At 38.2% G+C, this 22,827-nt stretch overlaps 1 protein-coding gene, 1 long non-coding RNA gene and 1 pseudogene across 2 annotated transcripts in view; 2 read left to right on the top strand and 1 right to left on the bottom strand.

The window, feature by feature from the left end:
- The first annotated feature begins 1,562 nt into the window (after positions 1–1,562).
- LOC120233961 lies at positions 1,563–2,723 on the top strand (annotated as a pseudogene).
- Positions 2,724–5,802: 3,079 nt separating this feature from the next.
- LOC120233973 lies at positions 5,803–18,647 on the bottom strand. The gene is made up of 4 exons (XR_005528951.1): positions 18,466–18,647; positions 14,397–14,458; positions 6,931–6,990; positions 5,803–5,880 (listed from the first exon to the last, which is right to left on the bottom strand). It is a non-coding gene; the product is annotated as an uncharacterized LOC120233973 (long non-coding RNA).
- Positions 18,227–22,827, top strand: part of LIN7A (lin-7 homolog A, crumbs cell polarity complex component) — a 126,556-nt gene continuing 121,955 nt past the window's right edge. Inside the window, exons 1-2 of the mRNA XM_039235569.1 lie at positions 18,227–18,305; positions 18,754–18,844. Of these exons, the coding sequence (XP_039091500.1) occupies positions 18,294–18,305; positions 18,754–18,844 (103 nt within the window). The 5' untranslated portion in view covers positions 18,227–18,293. The remainder of the gene's footprint in view (positions 18,306–18,753; positions 18,845–22,827) is intronic.

The following is a 22,827-nucleotide window of genomic DNA, read 5'->3' as shown; positions in this document are numbered from 1 at the left end:
ATATGCTATTAAAACTTGGTGAGCCTTGGGGGCCTTTTGGCCAAGAAGCTGTAAACATTTTATGTAGAAGGAGTGAAATGGGAGATCTCAGTGCAGCGGGGTTACGTTATAGGTATTTTTGAGGTAGATTTAGAACCTAATCCTTATTTCATGGCATTTAATGCCTAAAATTCCTGTTCAGCAGGGCCTCAAAAAGGTATTGACAGACCGGAAAGATAGATGCAAGCAGTCAAGGTCATCTCCATATTTTTTCCAGAATAGTATGCATGGCCATCCTCGCACACAAGATTTAGATTAAAATCCAGTAAGCATTACCTACTGTGTGCCAGGTGACACTTTATCTTGTTACCTCCTCCCAGGAAACAATTTATTTATATTCATTAGGTTCACAGAGGCTGATTTATTAAAACAGAATAGAGTAAATCCTTCAGGCAAACAGAAACATTTTATAATTCTCATCCATCATTTGCTCTCCATTAGGATTTTTATAGTTATCAAGTCAGGAGGAATAGCGAACACATTTACTGCATGCCAGACACTGTTGCAAACAGTTTACACGCATTATCTCCTTTGATCTTCACACCAAGCTATTCCATAGGTGCAATTAAAATGCAATTTTACAGATGTGGAAACAGAGCAAGAGATACTGTCATTTAGCCAAGGTCACACAGGTGCTCAGTGATGGCTCTAGGATTCAAACTCTGTGGGCTAATTTCAAAGGAGGGACTCAACTCCTGGCCACACTGTCTCCAAGCACCAAGTCACTTGCTACCTGAAAGTTTCAACTTCGGCTTTAAGTTTAGCATAGTAGTCTTCAAATAGTAATGCATTTAAGATTTAGGGTATGAGGGGTGTCTGGCTGGCTCAGTTGGTTGAGCGTCTTGACTTCAGCGTCATGATCTCATGGTTTGTGAGTGTGAGCCCTGCCTGAGTCAGACTCTTGTGCTGACAGCTCAGAGCCTGGAACCTACTTTGGATTCTGTGTCTCCCTCTCTGTCCGTCCCTCCCCCACTTGCACTCTGTCTCTTTGTCTCAAAGATAAATAAACATTAAAAAAAAAAAGAATTCGGATATAAGAGTATAGACCCTGAATCAAGTTTTATAGATTTTTATCCATAGATAAAAATCGATTCCTTTTTATATGAAAGAATTCAAGGACAATTTTTGCCTTACTAGCTGACTTTAGAATTTAACCCTGGGAAAAAGCAATCTCACCATAATGTGCGAAATCATAGCCAGCCTGTGAAGTAAATGTAACGTAAGAAGAAGCCAGCCCTCCCTAATGGGTGCTTGGATATATATGCTAACTACAGATAACTTATCTATTCATTTGGGCTTAGACATTTTTTAGGTACCATTAGTGTGCTTGCTGTATTACAGTTAGTATAGGAAATGCAAAATATAAAATAAATACTTAGAAATGTATTTTTATTGGCAAGGCCACATTTCAATGCTCAGTGGGGTTTGGTTAGGAGCTGAGGAACATTCTGGGCTGCCAGTCCCAGCGCCAGGGGCAGGGCTGAGGTACTGTGGTACCATGAGGCACTGGCATTTAAGAGATTATGGTATCTGAAGCCCACAATGTTAAAAAAATTAACCCTTTGTAATACTACTGAGGACGATTCCACTGATCTTCCTAGAAGAAGGATCTTTAATTTTACTAATAAGAACATGAAGCAGGTTAAGAAATCTCCAAGACAATTGGCTGCTTACATAAATAGAACAGTTGGACAAGCTGTGAAAAGCCCAGTTAAACTACGGAAGGTGATCTATCACAGAAAGAGAGTGCATCTTCCTTTTCCAAATCCTTGTTACAGAAAAAAACATCCCCCTAGAAGCAGAGGCCGTGACATGGCAAATAAAGAAAATGAACTGGCTTGTGCAGGCCACTTGCCTGAATTACGCCATGACAGTTGAACATATTTGCTTAATTCCAGTGATTCTGGTTTTTCACAGACAGAAAGCCCATCATCAAAATATAGTTGTTGTTTTTTTTTCCTGAGATTTCTCAGGACCATGAAACAATGGTACAGGTTTTGTTCAGCAGGGATTTGAGACTGAATGTAGCTTTAATGTTCTGAAGAAAGAGAAGTATAAGTGGACTTGGAGCTTATTTGGCGAGGATAGAAGACCTGGGTGTTGTGGATTGCCTTCCTGTGCTCACCAATACTTTACAGGAGAAAAAACAATACATCTCACTTGGCTGCTGTGTAGATTTGTTGCCTCTAGTCAAGTGTCTACTTAAAAGCAAATTTGAAGACCATATAAGAGTTGGTTTAAATTGGCTATGGGGCGCCTGGGTGGCTCAGTCGGTTAAGTGACCGGCTTCGGCTCAGATCATGATCTCGCGGTTCGTGGGTTCGAGCCCCCCCCCCGTCGGGCTCTGTGCTGACTGCCAGCTCAGGGCCTGGAGCCTGTTTCAGAGTCTTTGTCTCCTCCTCTTTCTGTCCTTCTGCTGTTCACGCTGTCTCCCTCTCTCTCTCTCTCTCTCAAAAATAGATAACACGTTAAAAAACATTAAAAAAAATAAACTGGCTTTAAGCAGTCATAAAAAGGTTGTGGTAAGAACTATCAGCCAGAACAGAAATGATAAATGATGGAAATATTCATATTTTAAAGCAACAATTAAGTGGATGATGGAAACAGGAAAATCATCTTCGGTTCAAGGTTGGACTGGTAACATAGCCAAGGATGTAGATGCTTATTTAGTAGACACTGTCTAGTAAAAAAGAGCATTCGATTATTTAAAACATCCCCAGACTAAGATTTCCAAAAAATAAATAAATAAAATAAAAAGTATCATCTGGGCACTGGGAAAAAGAAAACAAAATCTTTTTTTTTCCCTTAAAAAGCCAGATATGAAACCACTAATGAAACTCTAACAATCTACTTTACATTGAAGTGGAAAAATATACAAAAGGATCAGCCTCAACATCAATGAGGTGAAAGTGCACTGTGAACATGGCTCGCCTTTGCTGCATTTGAGACTTAAACGGGTATTTGGTAACACTGTTTAAGAACGTTTAAGAACGACCCTGTCTTAATGCAATCCTGCATAACAGTATAATTTATACTTTGTCAGAAAGAGGACAGGACTTTGTTACTAGGAATCACAAAGACCAATTATCGGTACTTTTTTGAAGATTGCATTTTATCAGAAAGCACTTAAATGGGTGCAGCTATATTTTTATTTTGAAAAAACTTTGCAAGTGTAAAACATCATTGTGAATAATAATTACTAAGAATTTGTGGTCCACACTAAGATACTGTATACAAAATGTTTAATTGTTAATAAGTCAATGTATATGATATGAATATCTGTTTAAAAAATTAAAGCCAACCATGCTCCTGGCATGATAAAATCATGAAATGAAATCAGAGGTTTCCTTTCATGTAGAATGTTGTTCTTAAAACTTATTCCATACCATTTTTAAAACAAGAATATTTTTAGTATGATTTTTTTTGCCAGAATCACTGTGTCATGTATGTGTGTGTTATTCCTATATAAAAGAAAAAGGTGGCTATGTACTTGTATGAATGCTTAACTAAAATGTCCATGGAGTTGGCTAATTTATATTCAGTTTTTAAAAATGTTTTATTTATTTCTGAGAGAGAGAGGGAGATACAGAATCTGAAGCAGGCTCCAGGCTCTGAGCTGGCTGTCAGCACAGAGCCCTATGTGGGGCTTGAACCCATGAACCGTGAGATCATGACCTGAGCCGGAGTTGGACGCTTAACCGACTGAGCCATCCAGGAGCCCCTATATTCACTTTTTATTGTATATAGATTTCTAATATTTTCAGTTCTGTACCATTGAAGCTTTCTTCATTTGAGTAAATTCACTGAATAGTTCTATAAAGAAATATATTTTTATTAATATCACCTTTTCAAGCAAGCCTTAATCACTTTTCATTCATTTATTCACTCATCTGTCCCTCTCCTCTTTCTCTCCTTTCTTTCTGTCTATTCATAATTCATTCATTACTATGTGTTAGGTATGTGGTCCAAACAAAACAAACTATAACCTAAACATGCTCAGCTTATGCCCTTTAAATGACCAAGAAGCAGTTGCATTTCTCAGTGTGCCTTCCCTCTTAGAAACACTCCTGGGCACCTGTGTGGCTCAGTCAGTTAGGCATGTGACTCTTGATTTACGTTCAGATCACGACCTCATGAGTAGTGAGTTCTAGCCCCAAATCCGGCTCTGTGCTGATGGTACAGAGCCTGCTTGGTGTTCTCTCTTTCTCTGCCCTTCACCTGCACCCTCTCTTTCTCTCTCTCTCTCTCTCAAAAACAAACAAATAAATAAAATAAGAAATGTGCCAAGTATTAGTCAGTGGAATGAGGTCTTTTGCCTAAAACCATAGGAAAATTTAAGATGCAAAGAATTATGTCTTGATACTTATATTTTAGAATTCTAATAGATAAAATTGTGGCAAAAGAAGAAGATTAAAAGAATCTCTTGAATTTCGTAGATGTATTTGCTTTTCATCATGACACTTTCTTTTATTGATAATAATAGAAATAATGTGTTTAGCTCTTAAAATTGTCCATCTGTTATCAAGCTAGGAGACCAATTGCAGTTGTCTGTATTCTATTTTTATGTTTCCACATTTAAACTTTTCTTAGTAAGAATTCCTGTGTTTTAATTTCTAAATGTCCAACAGTATAAATAGGATTAGTTTGATGCCCAAATGCTATTCTGTTCAAATTAAAATTTCTAAGCCATAAATTTACCAGACTATTATTAAACAAATCCTGTAAGAAGAATCCAGGCCAATAAGGTGAGGAAGTTCACTCTACATCTCATTCTGAAGGAAACACATTTATATTCCCTCAATGCAATAAAGTAATACCCAACAGAAAAGAACTCTGGTGGAGGCAAGGATATTGTCACATTTTAGAAAGACATCTTAACATATTTAATTCATTTAAATTTTATGATGCACTTGCAGTTTGTATATCCAGGAAAATGAACATATGACTCATGTTTTCCACATAGATAAAACAAAAAACAAAATTACTGACAAGCTTATTAACAAATTTATAAGCTTTTCTACTGTAGAATGCACTCAGTTTTGTAAATCTTGAAAAACAATTTTAAGAGATTATTTTTTTTATCAAAATAGGCATCTCTGGACATAGAACTTAAAGTGTGAGGTAAGCAAGTTAATGATAATTTTTAAAAATTTTTTAACATTTATTCATTTTTGACAGAGACAGACCATGAGCAGGGAGGGGCAGAGAGAGAGGAAGACACAGAATTTGATGCAGGCTCCAGGCTCTAAACTGTCAGCACAGAGCCCAACACCTGAGCTGAAGGGATGCTCGACCGACTGAGCCAGCCAGGCGTCCCATTCAATTTTAAACATATAAGTGATGATAAAGGTCTATAAATTTTATGTGAGTGTTTCACTAAACCATCTAATAAAATTTGGAACCCAATGGAATGTTGTTTTCTAGAGCTCTCTTTTAAAGGTGAAGAGACAAAAGAAAAGAAAGTTTTGCTTATTCCTTTTTTAGTAATGTTTGCATTTAATAAGCATGACAATTTACAGTTCACAAAAGGTTGTTTTATGTTTCTCTTTGCCACCTTCACTGCTTCAGTATCTGTGTAAATGTTTCCAAACTGAACAACGGAATGTCTTAAAATAGATACATTTGGAAAGGAAATATTAATATCAATAAAAAGGATAAAAATAAAAGCAAAGAGAAATAGAAATTTGAAGAATGGTAGCATGAAGAAAAGAATACATTAGTAGATGGAAAGAAAAAAGTAGATTTTTTTTAATTTACCTGAATATTAACTTTCTGGATTAGCAAAGCAGTTAAACAATGTTGATAGTAATCTGAAGGCTCAAATTTAAAGACAATGTCAACCTGAAATTGATGATAAATAGGAAGTAGTGTCCTAGTACATTATTGTAGTATAATCCACATCTAAATCACATCATAAAGATGAGGACTCAGATAATATGAAAGCCATATAATTGAAGTTGCGTGTTTGAAGTCAAAAGTTCTTTCCTAACATGGAAGAAATTTCTATAGTCATTGAGTAGGTGGATCCCAGAGGACTAGAAAACTACTAAAAGAGAAAAATGACCTATCAGATAATAATTAAAATCACCTGCAGGCTTAGCATGGGTGATATAATATACCACAATCTTTAGAATGCCATGGAGACATCTAGTAAAATACCCCTTTCTTCATAAAATCTATTTTTCAAAAGGTTACTTGATAATATTTTCCATGAAGTATTTCCAACTCTATATTGAAAATGAATAGATGAATGGCATTTTCCTTATTCTGAAACTGTCTTGAAAGTCAACGTTATGGAATATATTTCTTCAATAAACCCAAGGAGTTAGGGGAGGGAAAAAAAATCAGACATGAGATGTAAATAATAACAAGTGAAGAAAATCTAACAAGTATAGAGATGAAAGAAAATTGAAGGGCAGAAATATAAATGCTGTAATTTTATCTCTACTTTTTCTCCTGAATGATGTTGAATGCAACAATTAACCTGACACTAACCTCCACCTACACTTCCCATTGACTCAATGGGAGCTCTTTACAGAGTTACAATTATGAGCTGCACATAATACAAAACTGTTCCCTTGCTCACTTACCATCTCTCTTATTCTTTAAATGTTTTATCTCATCTACTAAGATGAAGGTTTTGCTGACGTCAAATGCAGATAATTTATTTCATAAGAGCTATAACATTTATATACATCCTATATGAAAATTAAAGATAAATCTCATGTCTTTGCTTAAAATATGTCTTACACATATGAATCTTTGTCTTATATAAACACTTGTCTGCATACAAATGGCAATCACTTTGCGCTAACACATTACGATGCTGGAAGTCTATGGTCGGAATGTTGTCCAAATAAAGACTTGGGGTAAAGAGAGGATTTCTCCTACCTGATAATATAATCTCTACAGGCTCAGAGACATGTTCCATTTTTTTTTCCTGGGTTTTATCTGTAATTTAAAAATTGGTGTTAATAGTAACTCTAACAGAACTGACATAAATAATTCAGTGTATGCACTGCCATTTAAATCTCTATAGCTACTCTCTCTCCTCACCTAGTCCATTTTCTTCAAAACATTTTGACTGAAGGAACATATCATGATTTCAAAACTCATCTTGGAATGAAGAGGTTTCCTCACTAATTTCCTAAAGCCTTTCTTAATGAACATCTTATCCTTGGTGTAATGCCTATATTTTGTTTATGTCCTATGCACATTAAAATTTCTTATCTCCTAATTAAAAAAAAATGGTAGTCAGTGCCATCTAAGCAATGAATTGAGCTATAGGTTGGTGTAAATGTCTATATTTATAAAGTCAGAATGGATTGATTTCTTCAGATGTGACTAGAACATCACTCATGGATATAGATAATTTTGACTGTGTTATCCAATTTAGAACTTGTAATCATTTTTGTGTAATAAATTTTAATATACTATTTCAAGAAGAGCCACATATCACTTTCTCACTCAAAAAAAGCTCTATGCGCCTCCTGAATAAATTCTAAAGTTCTGAGAGTGACTCCCAAGGCGTCCAACAGTCCCTGCCATTCCCCTTCCCTACCAGTCTCCTTCTAGTCTTAACATTTAGTTACTTCTTTCATGTCTTCCATGTTCCAGTAAAGTGGACTGTTTCAACAATAACATACATGCCATTGTTTCCTGACTCCACACATTAACATGCTCTGTCAGTTTAACTAAAATGTCTTCTGATTCTATCTCCATCTTAAAAAATCCTCCTATTTATATAGACTCAGCATAAATGCCATCTTTTCTATAAAGTCTTCCATGTTCCACATAATGCTTTGTTTGTATGTCTTGTATGTTGCATTTACCATACCCTACCCTGTTTTGCAGATAGTTGTAATCTCAAATGTAATCTCTCTGTATCTCATTTACCACACTGTTGGTTAGATGTGATGTTCTTTACCATCTTTTATGGCTCTAAAATACTATTATATTTTATTTTGACTCTAGAGAAACACAGTGGATGCAACTCGTTCAATTATACATATGTTAATATCATCATTTTCTTTTTATAAAGTTATTAGAGGGGCTCCTGGGTGGCTCAGTTGGTTGAGCATTCAACTTTGGCTCAGGTCATGATCTCATGGTTCATGGGTTCGAGCCCCATGTTAGGCTCTGAGCTGACAGCTAGCCTGTTTCAGATTCTGTGTCCCCCCCTCTTTCTGACCCTCCCCTGCTCATGCTGTCTCTCTCTCAGAAATAAATAAAACTTTAAAAATGTGTTTTAAAAATAAATAAAATAAATAAAGAGTAATTAGATTGCTTTCTCTCTATGTAGACCAAATAGAGTACTGGCACATGTATTTACTAAGTAAAATCACATAATCTTAAGGAAAAAGAAATCAGCTTCAAACAAATTTTTTAGTAGGCCTAGTATAATTTACAAAACGTTAAAAATAAAAAAATATAGGATTAGTATGTATTGCTTCAGACAAATGATGGCCCTCCCTATCAGAAAACCCTGGCCAGGAAGTTTGCCAGAGTTGAGTGTTCCCTTCAGCCATGTTTATTCACTCAGACAGTCATGATCGAAAAGATGACTTTCCCAATATCAGTTCAGTCCTATAGGAAGGAAATAAGGACAGTAAACAATGGCTAAAGTATAGAGTGTTATGATCTACTTTGAAGAACATGAAAGAGAGTAATTCACAAAGCCATTCAGAGTCCACAGTTTGGCATTTAAGGGATTCGAGATCAGAATACCTCATGTGGCCCTGGCATTATCAGTGAACTCAGGAGAAGAAAAGTTCCTCTAAGACTGACTGAACCTGATCTATATCCACTTTTATCAACTCTATGAAATAGTTGCTTCAGATAGTTTCTGCTCTTCCCAGACCCACTTTTATCTCAACAGATGAGCTTGTTTCCTACATCACTGAAATCATAGAAGCCTTCCAGTGGGAGCTTTGCCAATCACTTCACAAACTCTGCGAACCTTCCTGCAACAGCATCTATTCTCTCATCTTCTGGTCCAAGGAAGGAATTATCCTCCTCTAACCAAGACCTATCTTGCTACCTGCTCTCTGGATCCCTCGTATCCTCTCCTGCTGTCTTGGTAACCATATGCCACCCATTATTGTTTCTCCTGTATCTTCAACCTTCCATCCCTGGTAGCTACTTCTCCCTTAAAAGTATTTAAATATGCTCAAGGATCTCCCTAAGCACACCATAAATATTTCATCTTTGGAGAAGTTTTTCCGAATCTCCAGATTGGTTTAGGTTATAGACTCTCACTGCACCATGTACTTTCCTTAATAGCATTTTATAATTTTTTAAATTGAGAAATAATCCAATGAATACCAATAATTCCAATAGGGTACTTGTGGTCTTAAAAATTGCTTTATCATCAATGCTTAGCACATGGTCATCACTTGACATAACATCACAGTATGAATGATGTATTTTCCTTTCTCTCTCTCTCTCTCTCTCCCTCTCTCTCTCTCTCTCCTGAAACAAATGGCTTCCATAAGAATTTGTAATAAAAATTTCCCCTACGTTTTAAAAGAAGCACCAATATGTTGATTGTTCTGGTGTTTGCAGAGAGGTACAGGAAGGAGTAGTAGAGGGAGAAAAGAAGAAAGAGTCTACGGTGGTGGCCACTGTTTACTGTGAATTGTCCACATACACAGACACCTCTTCCCTTGAGAGGTCTTCCCCTGTGTTCTCCAGGGATCAGGGAAAACAAACACCTTAGTTTAATAAACACCATTGTTTATTAAAACAACTGAAAAATAGTATGCCTTACATTAAAGCTCCACATTCATTTTTTATATTATCCCTTTAAATGTTTTTTAATGTTTTATTCATTTTTGAGAGAGATATAGAGACAGCATGAGCAGGGGAGGGTCAGAGAGAGAGGGAGATACAGAATCTGGAGACAGGCTCTGAGCTAGCTGTCAGCACAGAGCCTGACGCGGGGCTTGAACCCACAAACCATGAGATCATGACCTGAGCTGAAGTCGGGTGCTTTACCGACTCAGCCACCCAGGTGCCCCTATCCCTTTGATATATAATTATTTGTGACAATGTATGACACTAATTCATTTGCAAAGTTCAAAACTAACTTTAGTATAGAAATTCAAGGATGAATATTTGTACACACATATACATACATGCAACACACACACGCACAAACACACATTTAAAGTAGAAACCAAATAGAGATTAAAATAAAAAATACTAGTAGGGGCGCCTGGGTGGCTTAGTCGGTTAAGCGTCCGACTTTCGCTTAGGTCATGATCTTGCAGTTCGTGGGTTCGAGCCCCGTCGGGCTCTGTGCTGACTGCCAGCTCAGAGCCTGGAGCCTATTTCAGAGTCTGTGTCTCCCTCTCTCTCTGACCCTCCCCTGCTCACGCTGTCTCTCTCTCTCCTAGGAATAAATAAAAAAAAATATTAAAAAAAAATACCAGTAGTCTGTTAGGATAGAGATGATTTTTGTAATCCTGTATAAATACACATTTGACACTGATTGTAGCTGCAATAAATATAAGACCAGTAGAGAGCACTGCTTGCACTAAATTTTTAAATATTCTTTTGAATACTAACTAGTGACAACATTTAATGAAAGAATATTGTTTTTCATTTTAAATATTACTTAGATTTTTCTCCAATTAGTAACCAATGTGTTATTTTTATTTGAAACTAAGGTACTTAAACAACTCCTTTTGTTTTCATTATGTTCCTATCTCATTTCATTTGATGGAAATAGAAAAATCAATAAAAAAATCTAAGAGTGAATATTTAAGCCTTTAATTTTTAACTTGCTTCAGACATATATACTGTTAGCTTGTTAGGTGGAAATTATGGTAATCATCGTTGACTTACTGAATTGCTGGATGGTGCATCATACCACATATTTTTAACAGAATAATGGATATCAGTCAATGGCAACTAATTTTTTAAAATTACTTTGGCATCTTAGGTTTCAAAATTTCAATGAAATATAACATTTCTGTAGGTAAAAGGTATCAGCTGGTGTATGATAGAACATTGACAATGGAGCAGGAATAAAATGGCCACAGTTATTAAATCTGGAAGCATATCAATGAGAATGGTCATGTTTAGCACTGCACTATACAGAAGTACAAGACTATCACTGAGTGGATTTCTGTTCATTATGATGATACAAATAAGAAAGATTATCAGTTGTATCATTGTTTGACATGCAAAAACCTAGAAACAACCTGGAAGGACACCTGTAAGGGACTATTTCAATGGAATTTTATGAAGTACTTAGGAAATATTATATATATCTATATGTATTGCTATGAAAATATCATTATATAAAATAATCAAGGTGTAGATATGGTGTATACTATAAAGCTATTTGAGCTTTTTTAAATTTTTATTTATTTATTTTGAGAGAGAGTGCGTGCGCACGAATGGGGAAGGGGCAGAGAGAGTCGAGGGAGAGAGAATCTGAAGCAGGCTCTGTACTGTCAACATAGAGATCAGCACAGGGCTTGATCCCACCAACCGTGAAATCATGGCCTGAGACAAAATCAAGATTTAGATGCTTGACCCACTGAGCCACCCAGGTGTCCCAAAGCTATTTGAGCTCTTAAAAAAGATATGTGCATACACGTGTGTGTATCTATATAAATTGAAATATTGTATAAATTTAATATATGTATGCTATACTATACTATAATATAATATGATATAACATGTATAAGTTTTGGAAGAATACACCAAAAAATCCCTGTTAACATTTGTTACTTGCAATGAGTGAGAGAGCCTTCGTAGTATCTTTTGAGAATTGTTTTCTATGTGCATTGTCTTACACTTAAAATTTCAAAACAAAAATACTTGTTAAAAAAAGAATATAGAAACTATATAAAATATTTAATAGAATAGCTTACTTACTTGTCCTAGATAAATGGTAGAGATTTGTTTACTCTCCCCATTTTGGCATTTATCTGCCAAAAATATTTGTTTGGCTTGATTTGCCACTACTGATCAATGCCAAATTCCAGGTGACAGAAACCTAACAATAATCGGAGTTAAAATCATTTTTATTTGCCTTACTTTTTTCTTACTCTAATTAAATCCTCAAGAAGCCAAAATACAAGTTATAATTGGATTTATTATGTGACTACAGGTTTTGAGTAAAAAGTAAAATTAAGAAATCTTTGAAAAAGGAAATTTCTCAGAGACACTATTTTAGGAGGCAGATCTACCTTGTAACTACAGACTCTGGACAAGGTAGGGTAAGACTATAAGTATCAAAAAGGGCCACTGACATGGGCAGATGGTAAGAGTTCATCCAGGACCAGAAAGGCAGGGAAGGCAGAAAAGCTGAAAGAGGGGAACTTACTTTAAAAAAGCACAGGGGTGCCTAGGTGGCTCAGTTGGTTAAGTGGTCTACTTCAGCTCAGGTCATGATTTCACAGCTTGTGGGTTCAAGCCACGTAGGGTTCTGTGCTGACAGCTGGAGCCTGCTTCAGATTCTCGGTCTCCCTCTCTCTCTGCCCCTCCACCCTCACATTCTCTCTCTCTCAAAGATAAATAAACATTAAAAAAAATGTTAAAGCATAATTTAAGCCCATTGCTAAATTACGAAAAAAAAAAAATCCCACAAAAACACAAAAACAAAAGCCCCACAAAACTAAAAACCAAAAAATGCTTCGGGCAGGGGTCAGAAATTTAAATGCAAATCAATTAAAATTGTAGCAATTTTTGCTTTAAATTGCAGCATTAGAGGATGAAAATGAGAGTTTTAAACTCTCTTCTGAATGTGCTGTCCATGCTAATTTTGCATTTTGCTGTTAAACTTGCTAATTACTGATATATATGTCCCTCAGCACACCTACAATAAATTCTGTTACGAGCTTCAATTACTGTACTGTGTCACAATCTGGGAAAAATTCAAGGATGCCCTTTTCATCTGTTTCTCCCCAATATTCTTAATTCCATAGCACCATAATTAGAGAAAAATAAGGGAGTTGAGTTGGATTTGTTTTAAAGTCAGGATTGAGGTGGTTTTCAATAAAAAGCCATGTAAACCATATTTTAAATGAAGCTGAAGACCCAAACAAACAAACAAACAAGCAAGCCTTGGCCATAATTAGTGCCCTTTCCAAGGATCAAGGTAAAAGTGTTGTCTCTTTATTATAGTCATATTCTCTAACAATACAGATGCCTGATTACAACGATCAGATCTCTCCTTTTTCTTTAGTTTCGCAACTAAAGATCCTGGCCCACTTGGTTAGCAATCCTTTGATTCAAAACTGCAAAGAGTAGCTTCCTGTTGAAAAGTATAACATTTTATACTAGTCAGCACTCCATCTACCAACTATGGGGTAGATTTGTCATTTAAACAAATTTTCTATCAAGTACAATGTGACCTATTTTCTGACCATTCTAAAGTAGACTTAGCCCCTGAGGGATATTTCATCATAACTTCCTATTTTATTTTCTTTGTGTACTTTGTGGTAAATGTTTAACTTTCCAGAGTGAGGAAGAAGAAGAAGAAAAAAAAACAACCTCAGTGTATAGTATTTCCCAATGCACAGGGCATAAATGTTCCCACCATGGCCAACTGCATGTGATGTCACCGAAAGCACTGTTGGAACATTATGAACATAATTGGAGCTTGTGAACGGTGTGAACTGGTTTCAGTAGATCACTGTTTGTGGTCATTACCACTGCCTAAGATCACCTAGTATAATGACTGTTTCTTTGTATTTTATCTGTTGCCCTTCATAAAAACTAAGGTGTATCAGAAAAGGGACTTCTCCCATTTTACCATTGAATCGCTCCAGCCATAAAACAGTGCCTGGCGCATAGCAAGGACATAGTAAGCAATTTTTTTGTAAAACACGCAATCTGCCACTCAAAATTGAATATGTTAAAATTTTTAAAATGTAATAGTAACAATCGCTTTTATTAAAACTTTCCTAAATAAAGGTTATGGATTTTAAACATTTGGAACTATCTCCTAAGGAGATGTGAGAAAGAGATAAATCTAGTATGACTTGTAAAAATCATTTTATCTTGCCTCTCTCAAATCTCTTAGGCTTTCTCAATGGTATAAATATGAGGTTGGAACATAAAGAAAAAAAAGAAACTTGTAAGCTTTGAATTTAAATTTCATTATAAAAAGATCAGTCATAATTAGCAATTGTGAAAACAGAAAATGTTCATTTCAAAATGAAACAAAAACATCATTTTATATTCAATTAGTTAAGTAGACATAAATAAAATACCCTAGTACCAGAAAGACTTTGGACTATTATATATGCCATTGCCTGTGGCAGAATCAGAGTAAAAGTTAAATATTATACTTAACGATTTGCAAGATAACTGGTAACGTAAAAAAATGCAAATATTACCTTACCACTGAGGAAAAATTACTCATATTTCAAATTTCTCTCCATGTCTTTATTTGTTTCTCCTAAAAGAAATAAAAAATAAGTAGAATTGACTTTTTGTATTTTTATTTCATCTTTACTTTTCTAACATCCAACTCTGAAGTAGTAACTCTTCATTTCATTCTGATGTGAGTGATTTTTAATGTCGATGCTACAATGTTTTTTCCTTCCCGCATTGTACTGTCTACATTTTATTGTATGATGAGCACAAAGTAATTCATGGTTCATGAATTCAAACGTTCATTACATTTCTGTTAATTATATTATCTTTCACCACTTGACTGTCGAAGGCCCTCTTTAGGCTTGTTTTTCTTTTACTCCAAATTAAACAGCTTTTTTCCCCCCCAAACATATACCATGTCTGTTTTCCCATCCCTGGTTTTGTTCTCTGCTTCTGGGAATGCCCTTCTCCCTATCACTGTCTTTTGTTAATGTTATTCTAGACCCAGTTCAGTCATCAAATCACTCATTCTTTGCACAGCACTTAGTCACTAATTGATCTCTTTTGTGTTTATTACTTTATTGTCTTTCTCTCTCCTGAAGATATAGACTAAATGAGAATAGGGCTTTTCTTGTTTACTGCAATACCCCAGTGCCTAGAACATTGCCTAGCATATAGTAAGTACATTAAGCACTTGTTAAATGAACAAACAAGTAATTATCAAAACAGATCTAAGGATTAAATAAATATAGTAAGATTCTCTATTTATGATGATTAAAAAACAGAAACATTTATATTCCAAAATATAGGTTGTCACTTCATCTTAATCTAGTGTTATTTTGACAAAGCTGTGAGAATTAAGGAAGATAATGTGATATCTTGAGTCAGTCAAAAATAATTTCTAACACCTAAGGCTGAAAGAATTCCAGTTGCAAGGTGCTATTTTCCTCATATGAAACTGTGCTTATTATACTCCATTTATAATCTAACTAAACTCATTTTCTTGATATACTAATTCTTTATGCAAACCCTCACTTGATTTTGTCATAATTCAAAAAGATTCAATTAAGTGAAACAGACCTTAACATAGTTTTGAATGACTTTTTAAGCAAAAACAGATTTTATATTTCAAAGTAGGTAGTCATTTTAGAATTAATGTATATGCATATAGAATGGATTCATATCATAGTTCTTTTCTTCTTTGAACTAAATTTCTTCCATGCATTCCTCTCTTTGAGGGTAACTCAAGCATAACAAAAAAAAAGAGAAAGGATATTTTATATATATATTACATATATATAATATACATATTGCATATATAATTACATATATAATACATAAGGCTGAAATCCTAAATCTTCAGTAATACAAAATAAGGTGTACTATTTCTCAGCAGAAAGCACGGGGGCTCTTGAACCTGGGTGCTACTATTCTTAAACAAGGTGCTTAGCCTCTCTGCCTCAGAGAAGTTACTTATCAATAAAATGGGATAACAATACCAACTTTTTGGACTAAAAAGAGGAGAGAGAAACCAACCTAGCACTAAGCCTAGCATATATTAAGTGCTCAATAAGTATTTATTGAATTAATCAATTCCATTGAAAATATAGTTACCACTGAACTAATATACTACATGATTTAATGAAAGGTTGTAGTGATTGTGTAACCCAATAGCTAAGGTAAAAGTGTAATTTCAGGTGTTTTATAATTCCCTGATTAATACACAATCAACAAAGCAAAACACATATGAACAGACCAAATATATTGACCCTGATGAAATACTATGGTTAGTATAGTAGTGATCCAGGCAATTTTTCATTGCCTGGATAGACACCTAAGTATGATCACATCTACTGAAGCAAAAGATAAGGAACTTTTATTATTTCTCTGCATGTTTTAAGTAGAAATTCACAAATACTGTTGGAGATAATTATTCATATTGCATAAAAAATAAACTCTAACAGATAATGCAGGGTTTGCTGTTAATTTTCTACATCTACATACACATAAGCTAAGGCATTGAACTTGCCACTACTAAAAATAATAACTAATGAATATATCGTGATTCGTGCTTTCTCTTACTATTTCTTTTAATCCTTACAAAAACCCTACAGAGGTAACATAGAGAGAGAATGATAGAGCAAATTTCCAATTAGGGAGCTCAAGATATAAGTATAGAAACATGCTATAAAATGTTTGGTGCTAGGGATATATCAGAAAAACAAAAAGACAAAAAGCCTAATTTCGTAGACCTCACAATCTGGGATCTGTGTTGAAATAGGTACAATTATGGCTTTTAGACTTATGAATCAAGCCGCTCAAATACATATTCGTAATAAACTACATTGTTAAAAGAGCTACATTAGTGACCAAGGGATTTGTATGTTCTTTTCATCTTCAATTATTGAATGAGGTTTGATATTTTGTGCAAATGCACAGAACATACTCTGCTTTTATTGTGCACAATTTAACTTTTTCTGTTTCTTGATTTAGGGGATGTGAATAATGAAAACCAGAATTGTTGCTTCTTCCTTTCCTTTCTATGCTGCTTAGAGTACTTACTGCATGGAATTCTCATAGCTTGTTCATTTTTTGTTCCTAACCTGGACTGAGCACTGTCCAGGGAGAGAGCCACATCTCTTTAATCTCTGCATGGCCAGCACCTAGCATGGTTCTTGCTGGACAGTTCAGGTGGGATGTATGTTTGTTGTATCAGTAAATGTATATATACTTTACTCTTTACAAAGCACATTCACATGCACAATGTCATTAGACCTTCACAAAACTCAGGTCGATTGCAGGGTAGAATTAGCTCTCTCATTTTACAGAATCTCAGTGAAATTGAAGGTTATTAATTCCTTTGTTTGACAGATGAGAAAAGGGGATCAGTGAGAGATTACCTGATTTCTGAAGAGCACGTAACTAAGACTTGAATGTCAAGATCGGGGTTCTTTGTTAAACACTAAGTAAAAACATAGGCATTTTGAACTACTATTTTAAGTATGTTTTTAGGATCTATTTGGTGTATAGCCAGCCATCTTTAACTTGTTCAAATCATTGGTGAAATCTTGCCTTTTTTTTTCAAATATCAAAAATGGGATGGAAAAGATCTTTAGAAGCCAGGTGGTTTCTCTAATCCAAAGACAATGAAGTAGATAATATGCAAATATTTTGCTATAAAACAGTGTCTGCCTCTAAGAGTAGATTGCTAGCCAAAACAATTCTGCTTTGTCATAGGGAAGTGGATGGAGGCAGACTTGTCATTTCCAGTCGTCAACCCACAGTCATCACCATTCTGCTTAAATAAAATTTCTATATGCTTCTTATTTTCTTGATCAGGAGATTAAAGTCCCGACAGTGGCAAAGTAGTGAAAGCATTCTGTTGGGGTGAGGGGGTTACAGCCAGTATTTGAAGATTTTAGTCATGGAATCTTGATCAACTGACTCTAAAATGACCCTTTTAATAGCATCATCTCCCACTAGACCACAGGCTACATGAAGGCAGGAAATGTCCTGAACCCTCAAGTCAGGCCATCGTACATGGCATGGAACACTCCTAGCTAATTTCCTGTCACACAAGCTAATTAATCAATCAGTAAATGGCAACTCTCAGTAACCACTGGCTATAATTTAACCCGACAAACTGCTAGGTACATGGTACATGTTTTCCAAACTGAGTGATAGAAACTTCTCTTTGTGTTTTTTATTCAAAATCTTTTTTAAGAAGTTTGTAATTTTCTAGGCAAGACACTCAGGTCATTAATGGAGACCTAGTGATGGAACCCTGGCCTTAAGACAGTTATCTTGTATACTGTTACACATCGACATTCCAAAGAGGGGGGGGCTTTAACAGAAATTAACAGCAACTATAATGAAATCCCAGTATTTCTGACCTAGAAGCATTTTTTCTCTAAGGGATGGGATTACAGGTTTGACAATTTCTCTTAATCTGAAAAAAAAAAAAATCCATCTCTCTCCCTCCCTCTCCCCCATCTCCTTTCAGTCAGCCTCCCCCTCCCCCTCCCCCCCCCCACGCACGGACACTCTGATCATTTTATTTGAGTGGAAAGTTGAAAGAGAACAACACACTGGCTGCACCCATCCAGCGCTCTTTGGGGTGGAATTGCAAAGTTCTAAGGCTGAGCCTTCCTGCCCGGAGCCCGCGATGCAGCCTCCTTCCGATACCTGCTCAGCTTCACGCCGCAACTGAAGGTCCGCCCGCCGCGGAACAGTTGCGTCTCCATCTGGCTGCCAACCCACCCAAGCTTTCTTCTCCCCCCCCACCACCACCTTCCCTCCTTCCCCCCTCCTCCCCCTCCTTTCCGTCTTCCCTCTCCACCCCCGCCCCCAATCTCCTCCTCTTTTTCTCACTACAAGCGGTTGCTGATGCTGAAGCCGAGCGTCACTTCGGCTCCCACGGCAGACATGGCGACATTGACAGTGGTCCAGCCGCTCACTCTGGACAGAGGTAAGGGAGCGGCTCGCCCGCCAGGCCACCGCGTCCCCCGTGCCTCGCACTCTGCCCCCGACAACTCCCACCGGGACAGCCGGACGCGCTCGGCCGGGGGCAGCGGGGCGGGCGAGGACCGGCGAAAACCAGCGTAGAAGGCGTTCGCGCCGCGAGCAGGACACTTTCTTCCCCTTCCTCCGCCCGCCGCGTCCCCGCTGCCCCCGCACGCTGCCCTCACCCGGCCGCGAGGTGCCTTCGTCGGGCTCTGGCGCCCCCGCCGCCGCTCCCAGCCCCGCGCCGGGTCGCCCGGGGGCCGCCGGCTTTGTTGCGGCTGAGGCGCGGGGACCGGTGGGCGCCCGGGCTCGGGGTTGGAGCGGGGCAGGGAGGGAGCTCGCCGCGCCGGGCGAGGGCGCCTGCGGCCGGAGACCAGGGAAGCCTGGCGAGCGAGCCGCCCGCCCGCCAGCGCGGCCCGGGGGGTCCGGGAGGGAGGAAGTTTGTCCGGGGCGCCGGGGAGGACGAAGGTCGGTCTGGCTGCGGGTGCTCGGGCGGCCGCCCGGGGGCGGCGGAGGCGCCCCGGGGTGGCCTGTGCCGGGGCGCACGGCGGCCGGGCTGCGGCGGCGGGGAGTCGCCCTCGGCCGAAAGGGCAGCGCGGAGCGCGGGCAGCAGTGCCCGGACCAGGGGCGCAGCGTCGCTGCGGCGGAGCCCGGCTCTCTCCGGCTCCGTGCTCCGCAGCTCCCCGGCGGTGGCAACTCAGTTTCTCTTGCCCCAGCCAGCCTGGTTTCCCCCCCAGCCCGGGCGCCAGCGCGATGCTCGGGCTGCGGAAGGCGCTGGGACGCTGCGCAGGCTGGGTTGAAATTCAACTTCTGACCCGCGATCCTGTGCGTCCTGCTCTCTGACTTGAATGGGGAAGCAGCGCTTGCTTCCTCGCGGAGCCTTGCCGAGCCTCAGGCTAGAATCCTCCGCTGCGCCGGGGGCCTCTCTGGAGCGCGCGTGCGAGGGTGTACCTGTCCCTGTGTGCACAGCTTTCCTGTCTGGCTTCCGACGTCTAGTTCTGTTGGCGCCGGAGTCCCACGCCGCCGCCGCAGCGGAGGACACCTGCTCGTCCCGGTCCGCAGCGGCCGGATTTAGGACCCTGGGCGGCCATTTGGAAATGGTGTGCTCAGTCGAAGATGATTTAGTCCGATATGCCTCTAAAAATATTCTTCTAGCGGATTAAACTGAACTGTGGAGCAAAGCAAAAGAGCATCCTGCGGCGAGTACAGTGCAAAAGCCAGTGAACTCAGTGGGGTTTTAATTTGGAGAGATTGTGGATGACTTTAACGCAATCTGTTGGCGCCAGGACAGATATTATGTGGTGCCCTTAGCAACCTTACTTGGGGTAAGAGTTGAAAAATTTTAAAAAAAGAAAAAAAAATAATTGATTTTATGTTGGGAAATGTTGATTTGCAAGTTAGCAAATTAAGAACAGTAGTTAAAGAGCTCAGAAATCCACGCTGTAATCCATAATTTCACCCCAGTATCATCATCTACACTAAGCAGGATAAATCCATTGCCACTAAGGGCCAAACAGATGGCATGCTATTAGAAAATATGGATTTCCCATGAATTTCTGTTTTAATGTAATGAGCTCTTATATTGTCCCATTACTAAATCAGTCTTTAAACATCCCAAGTAAAACGACATTGGGAGAAAAAAACAAACTCCAAGAAAATTGCATACCTGAGCAATTTTATATATTGCTACTACTGAAAATTCACTTTCTGGATTTTATCCTGGCCGGTAGGTTCCTTATTCAGTTGTGGAGAAGAAGCATGGTCAGACCTAGATCTATTCTTAAAGTTTGTTTTTGTTCACAGCCAGACAGTACCTGTCCCTTCCAGTGTGATTAGGTCCGTTTAGTAAGTAGCTCAAGAGGCAAAAGGAGGCTGTGGATGTAACAGCAAATTAACCAGCAGCTAACTGCAAAGTCTGTCATTAATGGATGATGGGTTATTGGCATCATTGCTGTGCATGAAGTCAATATGTATAAATCTTTTTCCTCTACCTTATTAAAATATGATTAATTAATTGATTAATAGCATCATTAAACCAATGAAAGGAGGGGTTCTGAAAATGTTCCTGCAGAAAAAGGAAAAGTATTTTTAAAAAGGCAGCACCATAATAATTACCTGGTTATAACTGTCATACTTACATTGGATGGCTTGGTTATCACCTTTGGGCATCAGTTGTTGTTTGTTTGTTTTGTGTGCGTGTGCGGTAAACATTCTAAAATTTAATTTAAAACCCCTAAGGAATTTAGGTTAGATGATTCTGACACTGTACAGCTTTAACAGTCTGTAATTCTATTAGTTACAATTAGAACTCAGTGTCTGGTCATCTACTGCAAGATTTTCCAGATTACTCCCTCTCCTAGGTTGTTGTGGTGCCCTTTGATGTGCTTGGAGGTCACTCACAGATTTGGCCCCATCAAAGCATGCTGATTATCTGTCTCTCCATTGAATGATGCTCCTTGAGGGAAGAGACCATTTCTAAAATTATCTTGGTATTCTCTGTGCCTGCCATAGTTCCTGACTCACAGTAGAAGATCAAAAATTCATATAAGTTAGTGTAAGTGAACTACGGACTGCAGTGATTTAAGCACTGTTAAAAGATAGGGATTTAGTAGTGAACCGAGGTACAGTTTACATAGATTGGCAACATTTTGGCCCGGGGAAAGATGGCAGGGAGAACACAGGCCCATGATTCTTAACCTTTCTTTTCCCCTATGTGCTTGATGGATTCCAGTCAGTAACCACAGGTCACCAAAGCTGTGATTAATAACCAAGAGGGGTCGGGGCAGGTGGGCAAAGGAGAAGAAGGAAAGAAGATGCTTGACCAAACCTTCCTAGGGCATCTCAGCAAACCTGAAAGCATAAAGCTGTGATTTGATTTTTTTCTAGCATCTTCCCTTTTCAAGAGAAAAATATTGAAGAAGCAATGATAAGTATTTTCAAGGTTACTCTACTAGTGAGCAGGTGATTTCATGCTAAAATTTAAATATTCTTGTCTGATGCCCTTTGGCATCCTAAACTGGTTTATCTGGAATCTTTAGGGCAAAGGTTTTAAGTAAAAAATCAAACCTATGATTGAAATTAAGATTTACTCCTCCCAGAGTTTAAAAGATATTATCTGAAAGTGAGACACTCACAAGTCTGCACTAGCTTTTTGGATCTTATTTGGGAAGCAAGCCTTTGCCAAGGTCAGACTGGGCCCTGAAAGGATGAACAGAGTGACTTAAGGTTTTCACCACTCTGTGCATATTCCAAACTTTTTTCCACCTGCCACTAAGACCTCAGATTAACCCTGTGCAGGCCTCTGGATGGCTATGGCCAGAGGAGGCTCCTATTCACTCTGGTCCCAGTACTTTGGATTGTTCAGTCACTTACTGAGTGCCTGGTATAAGCCAGACCCTACTATGGAATTGGTTAATACAGTGGTGAGCTAAACAGACATAATTCTAGTCTCTGTGGCAATTAAAGCCCATGGGGAGAGAGAGATTAATCCACACACATACACATGCACACACATATATACAATTTACTCATTCGATACATTTCACTGAATGTATGTATCATATATGTGTGCATGTATAAGATGATATACATATAATATACTATAGAAATGTCAGAAACAAAGTTTTTACTAACTTGGTGCTTAAAGAGCATAGTAGCGGTGACAGATAATAAGTAAGGGATTAATTAATTAACTCAACAAATAAGTATTGAGTGCCAGCCTTATGGAAAGCACTGTTTTCAGGTTTGTGGCTAAGAACATAATAGATCAAGTCTAAGGGAGTTTATACACTAATGAGTGAGTCACGCACAGAACATATACACATACAACTGTAAGTGCCAGGGAGAAGAAATAAGACTGGATCAAGGACAGTGGCAGGGGTTTCTGTTGTGGATATCATAGTCAAGAAAGGCCCTCCTTCCTGAATGGATGACGTTTGAGAAAAGGCC

Source organism: Hyaena hyaena, unplaced genomic scaffold, assembly GCF_003009895.1.
Source record: "Hyaena hyaena isolate Hyena2069 unplaced genomic scaffold, ASM300989v1 scaffold_99, whole genome shotgun sequence".
Classification (NCBI taxonomy): Eukaryota; Metazoa; Chordata; class Mammalia; order Carnivora; family Hyaenidae; genus Hyaena; species Hyaena hyaena.
Note: the sequence above shows the minus strand (reverse complement) of the source record. Positions and strands in the feature narration are given on the sequence as shown.